A 13,968-nucleotide genomic window follows, 5' to 3' on the forward strand; every position below is an offset into this window, starting at 1 on the left:
CGTGAACCATCTCAAAAATCCATTAAACGAAATACAAATTCAAAGCAGAGAAACACGGACCTCCAAATAATCAGGTGCCTAGGAGGAGCAAGCATCCTCTGCTGACCGGTCACACCCGTCGTGTGCTCTTTGTCGTAATCGGGAAAAAAATCGGAAAAGTTCGTAGACAATTAGGTGATTAATTATGGTCTAACAATTAGTATGAAAAAAATTAGTATGAAATTAAACATTTTTTCCCCTACATTATGAAATCGATCCAGCGACCGCAAAACCAAAACCGCCTACACGTTACCACTAGGCCACCCATATAACCATTTCATATGGTGTCGATTTTTCAGCATATGTGCATATATACATGATGATTGTGTTTTTGAAAAATCACTAATTGAAATATTTGCATTATATTCAGCACGAAGACCACGTTAAACCAAAGATAATTCAATATTAACGTGTTCTACAACGAACATGCTCCATGAGACTCTCTCTCTCTCTCTCTCTCTCTCTCTCTCTCAATCGGGCTCGGGATTCTTCTAAATAATCCGAACTCAATGCGCATGACGACTCAAAATGGAAATGAAAACACAAATTCTAACCATAAAATAATGAATCTAGTGCTTGAATTTATACGGAACGCCACGAAAGTAGGTAGAATTCAAGGATATTTTAGTATTTGTCTTATATGCTAGTAAACATGTGTGTTTTCAAAGCTGGTAGTTTTTCTTTTGCAAAAGATGTAAAGATAATTTATATAACATCAGTCATCATACATGTTTTATGAGTTTATGCCTTGGCTGTAAAAGAAAAATCGAACAGGAATGGTGTATTCTTTAACATGTCTTATATTTTTATCTGATGTTTTATCAAACATTGTCGAAATGTAGCCAAACAGCATACCACAACCTGATCATCTCTCTATAAATCGCATGTTAAATTATGTTACTAAAATGCAGTCGATCATACATGAATTTTTTTTTAATTAACATTTTTAAGCAAAATTTGGATTCTATGTGATTTCATTCTTTTTAGATTCACACCATATAGTATTTTTACCACGAGTCAGTTTGTAACATCACAGATAAATTGTGAATTTAAAGGTCAAACAGCAAAGAATATCTTTTGGTATTATGAGGTGATCAAATATGTCAATGGTGATCAAATCCGATAAATCATTTTATTATATTCTAAGAATGATTTTTTATTACTTATATTATTTTCAGCAATTGTACATCTACGGTATGATTAAATGTTAAAATACTCATTGATGAAATGTATTCAACTATATGTTACAAAATTGATTTGTTATGTTATCACAGACAAAGACACTGGAAAATGTTAATATTACTGTATAATGCATTTGTGAAGTGACAGGAAAAAGACAGGAAATGTGTATGTGTATCTCTGACAGGGCTTGTGATGCCCATCATATTTGTCTCTTTTGCATGGGCATGTATTGGTCATTTCCAATATGATAATTAAGATACAATGTACAGATGTGATATCCAATATGTTTGATTTACAATTTAGTTGCCTGTTGGGTATTTTCAGAAATACAGGGACATTTACCACATTTTCAGGACCAGTATATGAAGTTTTGATTTTTACATTTCCAGCATTTTCATAGGATGTTTGGTGATAATTTTTTGACGCCATTTAAGCTAGATGGAATGATGAACCATCATACGTGTACATGTATTTGTTGCTTGACGGGACTTGCAATATTTTCAAAACATTAATTACATTCTGAAAACTTAAGCTTGTTCTCTTAAATATCCCAGACTTTCGTAATTGGTAACTTCTCTCTTGAATTTAAAAGCACAAATTTCAAAATCGACTTAATGTTGGTGTATCAACAAAACTGTAAATACTGTATTATATATCACTTGACCATCATGTACCAGCTAGTACACTGTACATGTATTGATTCGATCAGCCCTACTCTTTTGCCAATTTTAAAAAATAGAATGAGTGGCAGTAATTTTTCTTAGCTAGGTGACATTAACATTTTACATTTAAAAAATCTACCCTTTTGTTTGATTTCACATATATAATAATTTCAAAAGTGGTAAACATTTTTTTTCTGCATGTGCCAGACATTACTAAATGATGATATACATGTACAGCATGCCAAAGACTTGGCAGTAAAGCTTAGTTGTGTTTACATTCACCCAGTGTGTTTAAATCCAATCTGCCAAACAGAACAATGCTGCTATAAGAAATGACCTGAAAGTATGTGAAAAATTTGCATGTCTGGTCTAGACATTCCTGGTATCTGGCATGTAAAAGCAGTTTATTCTCCTTTGGCTTCATTTTGTATTTTACCTTACAAAATATTGTACAAAATGAACAAAAATATTTCATAATCTGAATGTTTATTGGGAAAGGGGAGGGGGTTAAAAGGTAGAATAAAGGCACAATTTTCATATTTTCATAGAAGTTAGTCAGAAACATTTCCTGTCATCTTCTCATGAATTTGATAAATAACGTCAATTAAAAAAAAACAACTCTGTGTTATGCAGATTGATCCATGTATACTATCTCAAAAGTTTCCGATTAATCCAATATTACAGGAACATTAAGTTATACCGGTACAAAAATTTACCTTTTACAGGTTGTAAGAAACTCAATTTTCTAAATGCTTACTGTGTACGGTTACTTAAGAAAACAAACAACAAGTTAAAAAGTTCACAAGGATATGAACTTGGTTGGTCACATGATCAAATCCTGTGAAGCCCAAATGGCTTCTCAGAAGATTTGATCACGTACCAACCAAGTTCATATCCTGGTGAACCTTTTAACATTGCTGTTTATTACTTATATTTACATTTGAAAAAAAAAAAGGAAAATCGTTTAGAATTGTTAAAATTACCAAGATTTTATGTTAACAATAATTCAAGCTACAAGCAATAAGCATGTGCTCTGTGATGTCATGAAAAAGTTCATACAGAATTGAACGTTTTCGCTATCCTATAGGTTCATATAAGAATGTTAATATATTGAAATAAATTGCATTATATTGGACATACATGTAACTGGTGCAGGAAACTCAACTAACTGATGCTGAATAGCAAGTGTAAAAGTAGCTAGTGTATATAGCTACTGTATATATTTTGATGAAATCTGCATCTACTGGGTGAGATTGATGTCAGAATGCTAGAAAGTCTACAAGGCAACCCTGACACACTTACCTAGCTCTTCTATTAGTCACAGTGATACTTATGACATTGAAGGGGTGTATTAGTACTTTGGGTGGTTGAATATAAGGTACACTTATTAATATCAGGTACACATATTAATATTTATCATTGAATACCAAGTTTCTGTTAATTGTGCCATATTGATATGGCAATTTTTGTATTATTAATAATTTGTTCTAAAAAAACCCTTCAGATTGAAGATTTTTCTTTATCAAATCTTCAGAAATATTCAGAATATCAATGTATGTTTGTGTAATGACAAACAGATGATGTGTCTGTCTGATTTTGCTGTGGCGTGGGCAGAAGAACTGAAAGGAATGCCATCGCCCACTGAATCAATACACAACGTATAGGCTTTATTCAGTTAAGGATGTATTGAAATGAAAAACAAGTCAGTTATTCAAAACTCTAACCAAGTACAGCTGACATGTCCACAACTACTGTTACATGTTATCCTTGCAGGTTCTGTTTCTTTATCAAAAAATCCAAATTTGATACTGTAACAAACTCTTGATGTTTCAGTTGTGCCCATTCTTTAGTTCCCAAGGGAATAATGTGCTGTGATATTGATGCATCCTCTTAGTCCGGGAAAATGGCCAAAGATGATATGGTGGATGCTGATCTACCATCCAGGGATGCTGCCAAAGAATTCTATGCTAAATATGAGCCCAAGGAAGCTCTAGGGAGGTGAGGAGAATTGTTTTACACCCCACTTACACCCACTCCCCCCTCTCTTTCTAACATTGTTAGATGCATAACTGTCATCAAAACCAGAATGCACTCAGAGAGTTGGGTGACCAAATAGCTGTTAAATTGAAATGTAGGTATCACAATTGCACACAATACCTGTCCAGAATTTTACAAGTAGTGTTTTTAATTTGAATAATTTTTCTGTCAGAAAATAAAACAGATTGGCAATGTTTTTATTTTTTTTTTTTTACAATATTTTCATAACTCATCAGAATATCTACTCTGTTGATACTAACTATATAACAACAGTTACTGTAAAATAGACTGCCATTTATATTGATATGAAAATGACTCTGTATGTAAAAAATATTTGACTGAATATTATGAGTTTATATTGACGTCTGCTACATCAAAAAAGGAAGAAAAACAGTGATCAGCTTGTACTTGACTTGATTATGTATATACATGTGTAATAAGTACAAACAAGCTAGAACAATGACCAGTGAGTCATTTCTACATATAGAGGCGTCTAAATCTGTGGAGTGATATCAGTCTTTATATTTACTGTGCTTAATTCAGTCAGTTGTTATTGTTATTGTGCTGTTGGGTTGTTTTGTTTTTGTCATTTCACTGGGTGAATCATATATCAAGAGGTGATAAGTTCATATCAGTCCTACTTGGATCAGTTGTTTCTTTGTTCTTGTTATAGGAGTTCAACTTCTTCAATAACCTGAGATAATTTACGTGGAAAAATAAATTTCATACTCAGAGAAAATTTGGCAATTGTTTGCTTATCAACTTTAAAACTGTAAAGAAAAATAAACCAGGAAAAAAAGTGAAGATTAATCTGTTTATTTTTTTTTTTTTTACAAGCTGGATACATTTGAGATCAGATGTAACATGTACATGCATTTACGGTTACATTCAACTATAAACTTTGATAACAATGTCCCAAGATTCAGTCAGTAGCTTATGTAAATTATGATAGCTAGTTTACGGTCATTGACCTGTGTATTAGGGCAACATGTAATTGTTGGGCCAGAGGACAGAAACATTTTCCAGAGACTGGGGACAAGATTTCTGTGCTCAGGTCCAACAAATGATGAGCTTAATTGGTCAGTCAATAACAGTATTCATTTGGTATTATCGGCAGACCGGTCAACATCAAACTGAATTGTAACATTGTCTGTTGGACTTTCTGTAAGAACTATACATTGAGGAATTATATTTACAAGTGTATATAGAATAATTAAGATGCAAGAGTATAACAAAGAGAAATATTTTTCAATTGCAAAAGAAATACATTGCAAGAATTATTTATTTTTTTGTTTTTTTGCGTCTGATACCACGAATAACTGAATTACTCGGTCATGTATGAGGAAGATTATTATGTCATATGAACTTATAAGCTACTTGCATGTCTGGGTTGATCTAAGGTAAATGGGTCACCATGAGAATTCATATAGTTGTGAGGTTCTGCAGAATTTAAAATTTGTCAGTATTTCCATGTGCAGACTGAGGCACAAATTTTTACATAAATATGTTTACCATGAATAGCAATTTATATAAAAGGTTCATACAAAAATGCTGCTTTGACAGTATTTAAACTTTAGTTTAACTAGTTAGGTAAAGTTATGTAATTTGTAGGATTTCTCCTGGTTAAGAGCCTCACAGCAGTACCAGCACATGGCAGTACATGTGCTGGGAAACTAGGGCTTCTAAATATAGACCCTGGTATCGGTGAGTGTAAATATTCAAGCAGGATTGATCTAGTTTTCCTATCTCATATGAAACTGCAACCATGGGATAGGGGTGACGTTTTTCTTAAAGAAGGGTCTTTTCCATCCATAATAGTGCTTTGTAAGGAGATCGAATAGTGATTGTGTGATGGTTGTCCATGTTAAGGGCACAACTTGGTGCAGTATGGGGAAAGGAAACTGTCTATCCGGTGATGAGAAGATCATCAAGCAATTGACATCTGGTTTACGGAGACAGGAGGATAAACTGTTACAGCCCGTACATCATGTGTGTGGGGGGTGCCACCCAGCCAGCGAGGGGCTGAGGCAGCACGGGTCTCAGGGTAGTCCGGAAACAAAGAGGCCCTCTGATCACAAGGAATTGGACCACCGTGTGGAGACCAGGCAGCGTAATGTGTCCTCTACACACTCATCATTAATGTCGTTCATTAAGAGGGGAAAATTTGACCAAACACAAATCGATTACATTCTGAAGGACAATAGTCATGGATATACAAAGTATGCTCAGGAATGTGAAAGAGCTCCATATACTCTATGTGAAATCTGTGGCATGTAAGTCGTATGTTTGTTGAATATTGACTTGCTTAATTTACACACTCCAAATAAATCAAAGTTGTTTGAAATTAAAAATCTTTGAATAGAATTGGATATCCATGGGGGCATGCCATAATTTAAGATCTGTATTTGTGAAAATTGAATCATTTTAGATTAAAAAATGTCTTCTGGTTGGTTTTCATAAGTAGAAGTAAAATCAAGTTATTTCTGGTTTACACCTTATCAAGAAGTTCTATCAGGGCTACTGAAAGTTAATTGTATAGCTTAGTTTTTAGTATGAAATTTGAGATGTCTGAACTTGAATACTTTTTCTGGAATATACCTCTTAAATATTGTTAATGATCGACCCAAACAAAGTGTGCAAAAAAGTTCAGATTCTTGTTGGCACTCAAGTGTAACGTTCGCAAAGGTAGGTCACAGAATTTAGGTCAAGCACGCGTCTCCTAGCTAGCAGTGATATAACATTGTATAAAGGTTATATAAGGTACAGGTTCTCCTCAATTTGAAATGTGTCTACAATAGTTTCATATGATGTTCATAAAGTTTGCAGAAACGTCATTATTCTAATATTGCGTTTGGAAGGCAATATGATCATGTAAACATATTTGTTGTTTTTTTTTTCATGGGAAATCAGATGACGTAGGTAGAAAAATAAATGTGTGGAATTGATAATAACAAACTTTTCTCCACGACTCACTCAAAAATAATTTTGAAATTAAGTATATTTCATGTAGTAGTTACCCTAGCTGCAATAATGTAGCCCTCCCCCGATTTTTTTTTTTTTTTTTTTTTTTTTTGGGAGAGGGCTACAACTCCATAGGATCTCCGTAATGGTGCAAGTGCGGGAGTGATTCACTCCCGCAACGATTTCGTCTCAAATCGTTTATACATGACAATAACATTTGCATTTCTTACCTGAACTCAAACGTTGTAGATGTCTATGGCATGAATTTATCCAAAAATATCAAGTATAGTCCATATATCGGTTATTTTTCGTGTATGTCAACAACGAAAGTTGAATTTGTCCGCCATGTTTACTGACCTTGACCGGTTTTATTTTGGGACAGCCAATGAGAATTCAGGAGCGGATCTTGAAGTGAATATAGGAATTCCCCTAATTTAAACATAATTAACGCGGTAAATATGAAATTTCCATTATATACCATTTCCATAAATGATGTTTTAGTGATATAACGAGGCAAGATCGATTATTTATGCTGACATTCGCGTTATCAAGACCATCAAAACTCCAAGCGTACATCCCATAAAATCACGCGAGAACTGTCATGGCTGCTGAAAAAGACGACTGGTAAACATGCTGATGTGTTTTATCTAGTTTTGATTTATATACGGTTAATTTGTTCAACCTGAATTAAAAAATCGTTTCATCTAAAGGAAGTCAAATGTAAAATCGATCTTTTCAAACCGAAGTCAGCCGCATTAAAAAATTAATTTTGCACCATTACGCAGATCCTGTGGAATTGTAGCCCTCTCCAGTAAACATCAGATTAAAAAAATCGGAGAGGGCTACATTATTGCAGCTATAGTTACCCCATATAATATTGTTGGTTATGTGCAGATACCCGATGGGCGTGTTCATAATGACACGAGGGAGCGTAGCTCCCGAGTGTCGTTATGACCATGCCCATTGGGTATCTGTACATAATCAACAATATTATATGGGGTAAGTTACTTGTACCATAGTTTACGATTATTCATTATATCTTATTATAAAGTAGTATCGGGAGTGCACTTGCCTCTAAACAAAACGGTCCCAATGCGCTGGCCTTTATATATGTACAAGGTACTTCGTGAATTTCCAAAATGACTTTCTATCCCCGACAAAGATTAATTATTCTTCATTTTAAAAAAAAAATTCATAGTTATAATGAATAGATCGACATTTCATTGTTATATTTTTATTTCATATTCATTCATTTTCCGACTTATAGTATCGATATTTGCTTCAAAGAATAAAATCTTTTAACACAATTTCATATGTACGAACCCTAAATGCTTCTGTTTAAACAATTGAACTTAAATTTAAATTGATGAAGGTAATTAGTTTTTCAAAATCTTATTTGATACTCTGTATCAATGTATGTTTTTTAAAAGTAGCTGAAAAATCATGTGCATATATCTTTGAACAAAATCAATCAATAAACCAAAAAAAATTATTTGAGAAACGTATGTCACGAAACCGTGAATGGTTAATGTCAAATTCGATTGGCTACCGCTATTCACTCTGTCCACAAAACAAGTTTTCTATTCAAACGCTTTCCTATCACGTGATTGACTTTCTATAAAACCTTTAAACAGGATACCCCTAGTTCATTTAACATGCGTTTCTCTACTTGTCCGCACACATGGAGAGGAATATTAAGAAAGTCTTTCTGACAAAGCCATTGCCAATATTGTTTTGTTTCGAGCTAAAATTGAGATTTATTCGACGAACTAAGTTAGTCGAGTCATTTATCTGTGTTGAGTTTTTGGCAATTTGATCTGGAGGAACCTCTTACTGTGGAGTATTATGGACGCGCTAAAAACAACTTTGTTGATGTTGTTTTTACTCGAGATAGTGGGCGGAGTTAAAAAAAGTGTGGGGTATGTACATATAACCCACACTTTTAACAATAGAAAACTCGCCAAGCTATGGTACAAGTACCGGTACACAGTACATAAAAATATGTATGCATTTAGATCTGTAATGGCTATATCAATTAATATATTACGGTGATTAACTAATGTAAAGTAAATGATTGCTATATCTTTTTGGTGATTCATCAACAAATGCCTATTACTGTTGGTCTCCTAGCTACTAGTAGCTCATCCTGTTTACATCTCTGTATCCTCTATGTGTCAACCATCTACTGTTTATCTAATGAGAATGTTAAAACCACAGTAATCAGGGATAGCTCATGGTTAAATATAATATATTCCTCGGTACATGCATGTATACATTTAGTAATATGGTTAAACTGTACATGTATTTTGGTCATTTCAATAAACAATCACTGTCGAAATAGAGGAAAAAGATGAAAGTTTTAAAAAAGTCCTTTGATCAGTTTTATGAGGAAATGATAAAAGTTTTAAAGATCACCTTTGATCAGTTTTATACTCTCTTGTTCTGAATAAATGCAAGTATATTGATACAGATTCTGAGATTTTCCTGTTTGTTTTTACATGTTGTCCTGTTATCCATCATTGTTAATTAGTAAATATTAATTATGAAAGTAAATGGTTGTAAACAGATACACATGAAATTATTTCATTATCAACTTGTTGGACAAGCATTTCAAGCAGACCTATTGCTATCCGTTTTCGTCCGTTGTCGTGCGTCGTCCGTTAACAATTTACATTTTTAACTACTTCTTTAAAACTACAAGGCTGATTGTTACCAATTTTGGTGTGAGGCATCTCTATGGTAAGAAGAATTTAAATTGTGAAATTCATATGGCTCTACCACACCACATGTAGGGCCAGATAAGAAAAAAATCCAAATTTTCAAAAATCTTCTTCTCTACTCCCACACATGTGAGAAAAAAACTGGTTGCATGGTTATGATGTCCATGACGCCCTCTACCAAAATAGTGAAATTCATGACCCCTGGGTCAGGGGTTCTGGCTCTAGGGTGGGGCCAATATGGCCATATAGTAAAAATGTATTAAATCTTAGAAAATCTTCTTCTAGACTACCATATATATTTGTTAAAAACTAAATGCAAGATTATATAAATGTCCATGAAGCCCTCTACCTAAATTGTAAAATTCATGGCCCCTGGGTCAGGGGTTGAGGACATGGGGGGGGGGGCAATATGGCAATATAGTGTTAATGCATATAATGCTTAAAAATTTTCTTCTCTATTCTCACACATCTGTATAAAAAACTGACTTATAATTATGTTTACCTTGAAGTCCTCTACTGAAATTGTAATTTTCATGTCCCCTGGAGCATGGGTTTTGACTCTAGGGCAGGGCCAAAATGGATGTATAGGTGTTAATGCATATAATGTTAAAAATTATCTTCTTTACCCCCACACACCTGAAAGGAAAACTGAATTCATGATTTTGTAGACCAGATCTTTAAGTTTTTTGCCAAAATTATAGGTTTCAAAGTTCTTTTTGAAAGATTTTAGGCAGGGAGGTGGTCGTCATTACAAATTTATAATTTTTCTACTCCAGAATGAAATCTAATTAATTAAATGCATATATGAGACCCCTCGACAAGTTTGTGTATGGGTTATATGCTACTCAGGTGACCGTTAAGGCCAATTGGCCTCTTGTTTAAATATTTATTAATTTATTTACAGAGGAATAAGCAGTATTGTGAGAAGATGTATAGAAAAGGACACAGGCCAGGAATTTGCAGTAAAGATTATCGATATCAGCGGAGAAAAGTCTGACATCTATGAGGCAGACCTCACCAAGAGAGACACAGTCAGAGAAATCAATATTCTCAAAATGTGCAATGGCCATGACAATATCAGTAAGCAGACGGTTTAGATTTATCAAACGATGGCTATATAGAATTTACAAAACAGTTGATTTGTTAAAAAAAATAATTTTTTACTCATGGTTTTTTTTTATTTTTCAGTTGAACTTCATGATTCGTTTGAAACACCAACATTTATATTTCTTGTCTTTGAATTGTAAGTAACTATCATTATTGTAATGAAATAATGTAATATAACATGATTACTGAAATTACATACAATTATCATTGGGATTATACCTATTATGTGATATAACCCACAGTGTGATAATAATTATAACCATTATTATAGGTAATGATCTCTAATTACATGACATGTCACTATAAATACTTTCTCTTAAATATCTCCTGAATTGACCGAGCAGCACTGTGCAGTGTGAACAGGTGTATGTATTTATACACTGTATTGTTAGGTCCTGAATTAATTCTGTGTCACCATAAGCAATGTCTCATTGCCATATCTAAAAAAAAAATCTCAATTGTGCATGGCAGCTTGTACATTGACAATAACTATTGATTGCTGACCAATAGATAGGTGTTATAAATACCTACCTGTAACAGGTCACCTGCCAGATGTTGTGTAGCATTATCACCTGTTATGTCATGTCCACTAGACTTCAACTGATCACAGCAAGTGCCCCTGGCCTCGGAATTAAAAAGCTGTTATAGATAACCCATACAATTGTTTGGGGTTTATTCATAAATGTATTAACCCGTCTGGCTGCTGCAGTACTAAGGGTGTCCTTTCAGTGTTTGATGTATCAAACTTTGAATTGCAATGGAACTTTGTTTAGAACAGAGTGCATTTAGTGTTGGAAGTACCCTTAACTATAGAGCACTGGAAGCTTTATTTAACAGTGGGGTCTCTGACTTACAGAGGTAATGTCTGTGATTGGATCTGCCTTTTCTTTATGTAGCAACAAACCATTATGTGTATGTTCAACTTGTACATGTAACTAATTGGAAAATAAACCCTCTACTGTCCTTCTTGTAGATGCAAGCAAGGAGAACTGTTTGATTACCTCACTCAGGTGGTGACCCTGTCAGAAAAACGCACAAGGTAGGTGCACAATTTGTAAGATAATTTGTTGACGTGTGTGTACTGTTTAATAATCATTTTAAATTTGTGTAATGTATTTGTTTTCTTTTTAAACAGGATCATAATGAAGCAATTAATAGAAGCAGTAGAGTTTATACACAGTAAAAATATAGTGCACAGGGACTTAAAGGTATTTTTTTTCTAAATTATTTCTTTTGTGGTAGTCGTTTTTTGGGTTTGTTTTTTTTAAAAACATTTCTTGTTTTTATTAAGTACGGTAACGGACATTTTGCATATTTGAATCTCATTGTCAACTGATGTTCAAATATTTTTCTCCAGCCAGAAAATATTCTACTAGATGATAATCTGAATGTCAAAGTCTCAGACTTTGGCTTTGCTACAGTACTAGGTGAAGATGACGAACTCACAGGTAAGATTCCTATTTCTTACATATAATACAAGACCTTAAAAAGTACTGGACATATATATGTGATTTATTTCACCTTTATGTAGTGAAATAATTATCTGGTGCATGTACATGTATTACAAATGATAGAAATAAACTCTAAGTTCTTGATAATCATTTTGCAGAACTTTGTGGAACACCAGGCTATTTGGCTCCAGAAGTGTTGGCGGTTTCTATGTATGATAACGTTCCAGGCTACCGCATGGAGGTGGATATGTGGGCATGTGGTGTCATCATGTATACCTTGCTGTGTGGGGCTCCTCCTTTTTGGCACCGCAAACAGATGCAGATGCTGAGGATGATCATGCAGGCCAACTACACATTTGGAAGTCCCGAGTGGGACGATGTCAGCCAAACAGCTAAAGATCTGGTATGATATATATACACAATAATTCATTGCGCAGTTCTTTATGTGACAAGTAGTATACACATACTTTTGACAATAAAGTACCGTAATATTGCTGGGCTATGTTCAAGATCGTATCAGCTAGCTTAGCTGCGAGGTTAGATATATAGGTAGTAATGAATGCACTAAATGAATTAATGTGTGTAATTGCAAAGCTAACATATATCATTCAAGATCATTGCGGCCACATACAGCTAGGTACTGTAGCTGCTACAATTGTGAATGGAGCTCTGAACTCATCTTCAAAGGGGAGTAACTTATTTCTTGAAAAATGACATTGTAGATTTCCAACTTACTGGTGGTTAACCCAAAAGAGAGGCTCTCTGCAAAGCAGGCATTAGAGTCACCCTTCTTCAAGAGAGAGGTAAAATTCATCCATATGCATACACTGATCATTGAAAATATTCATCAGTGGTGATGGAAAAATCTTAATTGCATTGTTCTCAACTAGTATTTGATGCATATTCCTCTTTATATGGTGTCTTGTATTTCTCATACATTTTCCCCCATGTGCATGAATTGAATTTATGATGGGTAATTTTATTGAATTTTTTTTTTCATTTATTAGCTGAAGCCACCAAAGCAATTTTACCCAAGAAGGACATTTAGGGTAAGTTTATAGTTGGAGATTAATAAATATATATATATATATATATTTAGTGGCATAAATTAATCAAATTTTTCAAAATGTCACATTTATGTGCAAGATAATCCTTTTTAAATTGTTTATAAATGTCTGTATTGTTGATAGGATTTAATTTTAATTTTCTGATATCTATTTTTTCCAGGCCCTTGTTATTTGTGTGAGATTTTTCCATAGACTGAAGTTTTTCTATTACAATCCACCTCCTATACCGGTAGAAACTATAAAAACTAATCCGTATGGTGTCAAAAACTTCCGTAAACTTATCGACAGCTGCACGTTCAAAATGTACGGACACTGGGTAAAGAAGGGAGACAACCAGAACCGTGCAGCATTGTTTGAACACGTTCAGAGAGAAGACTGGCGCAATCAGGTTTCGTTTGATAATTCCTGATGATATGTCCCCACTCTAGATACATGTGCTTTTAGTGAAATTCTCTGTGTGCATCATGTGATCAAAATATTGTATTGCTGAGACGGAAAGACTTGACTCCAGGTTGCGTATAGTGATGAACGATTCCTAAATCTACAGTGTGCTTAAGGTTCCGTGCTTGCCAAGTTTGATGCTGTTCTGTTGAGATTTTAGGATTTTTGAGTTTGTTATCCGGTTTATTTTTTTAACTGTGTCTCCCTGTAATACAGGGAGTTACAAACTAATTTATTATTGTCACTTAAGTTTTTCATTCACACATTCATAGCATTTATGTGTTTTAAAACTGTGGAATTG

At 34.0% G+C, this 13,968-nt stretch overlaps 1 protein-coding gene across 2 annotated transcripts; it reads left to right on the forward strand.

Annotated features, from left to right (window-relative positions):
- The first annotated feature begins 520 nt into the window (after positions 1-520).
- On the forward strand, positions 521-13,968 carry LOC105317472 (phosphorylase b kinase gamma catalytic chain, skeletal muscle/heart isoform). Of its 2 annotated transcripts, XM_011414117.4 has the most exons (11): positions 521-641; positions 3,717-3,881; positions 10,506-10,681; positions 10,790-10,844; positions 11,682-11,747; positions 11,844-11,916; positions 12,066-12,156; positions 12,318-12,562; positions 12,882-12,962; positions 13,167-13,208; positions 13,387-13,968. In XM_011414117.4, exons 2-11 carry the CDS (start codon positions 3,787-3,789, stop codon positions 13,633-13,635), a joined length of 1,173 nt encoding a protein of 390 aa, XP_011412419.3. In that variant the 5' UTR covers positions 521-641; positions 3,717-3,786; the 3' UTR covers positions 13,636-13,968. The 2 variants fall into 2 exon arrangements, with proteins under 2 accessions (XP_011412419.3, XP_011412418.3); XM_011414116.4 differs by lacking the exons at positions 521-641; positions 3,717-3,881 and adding an exon at positions 5,653-6,193.

Source organism: Magallana gigas, chromosome 3 (assembly GCF_963853765.1).
Source record: "Magallana gigas chromosome 3, xbMagGiga1.1, whole genome shotgun sequence".
Classification (NCBI taxonomy): Eukaryota; Metazoa; Mollusca; class Bivalvia; order Ostreida; family Ostreidae; genus Magallana; species Magallana gigas.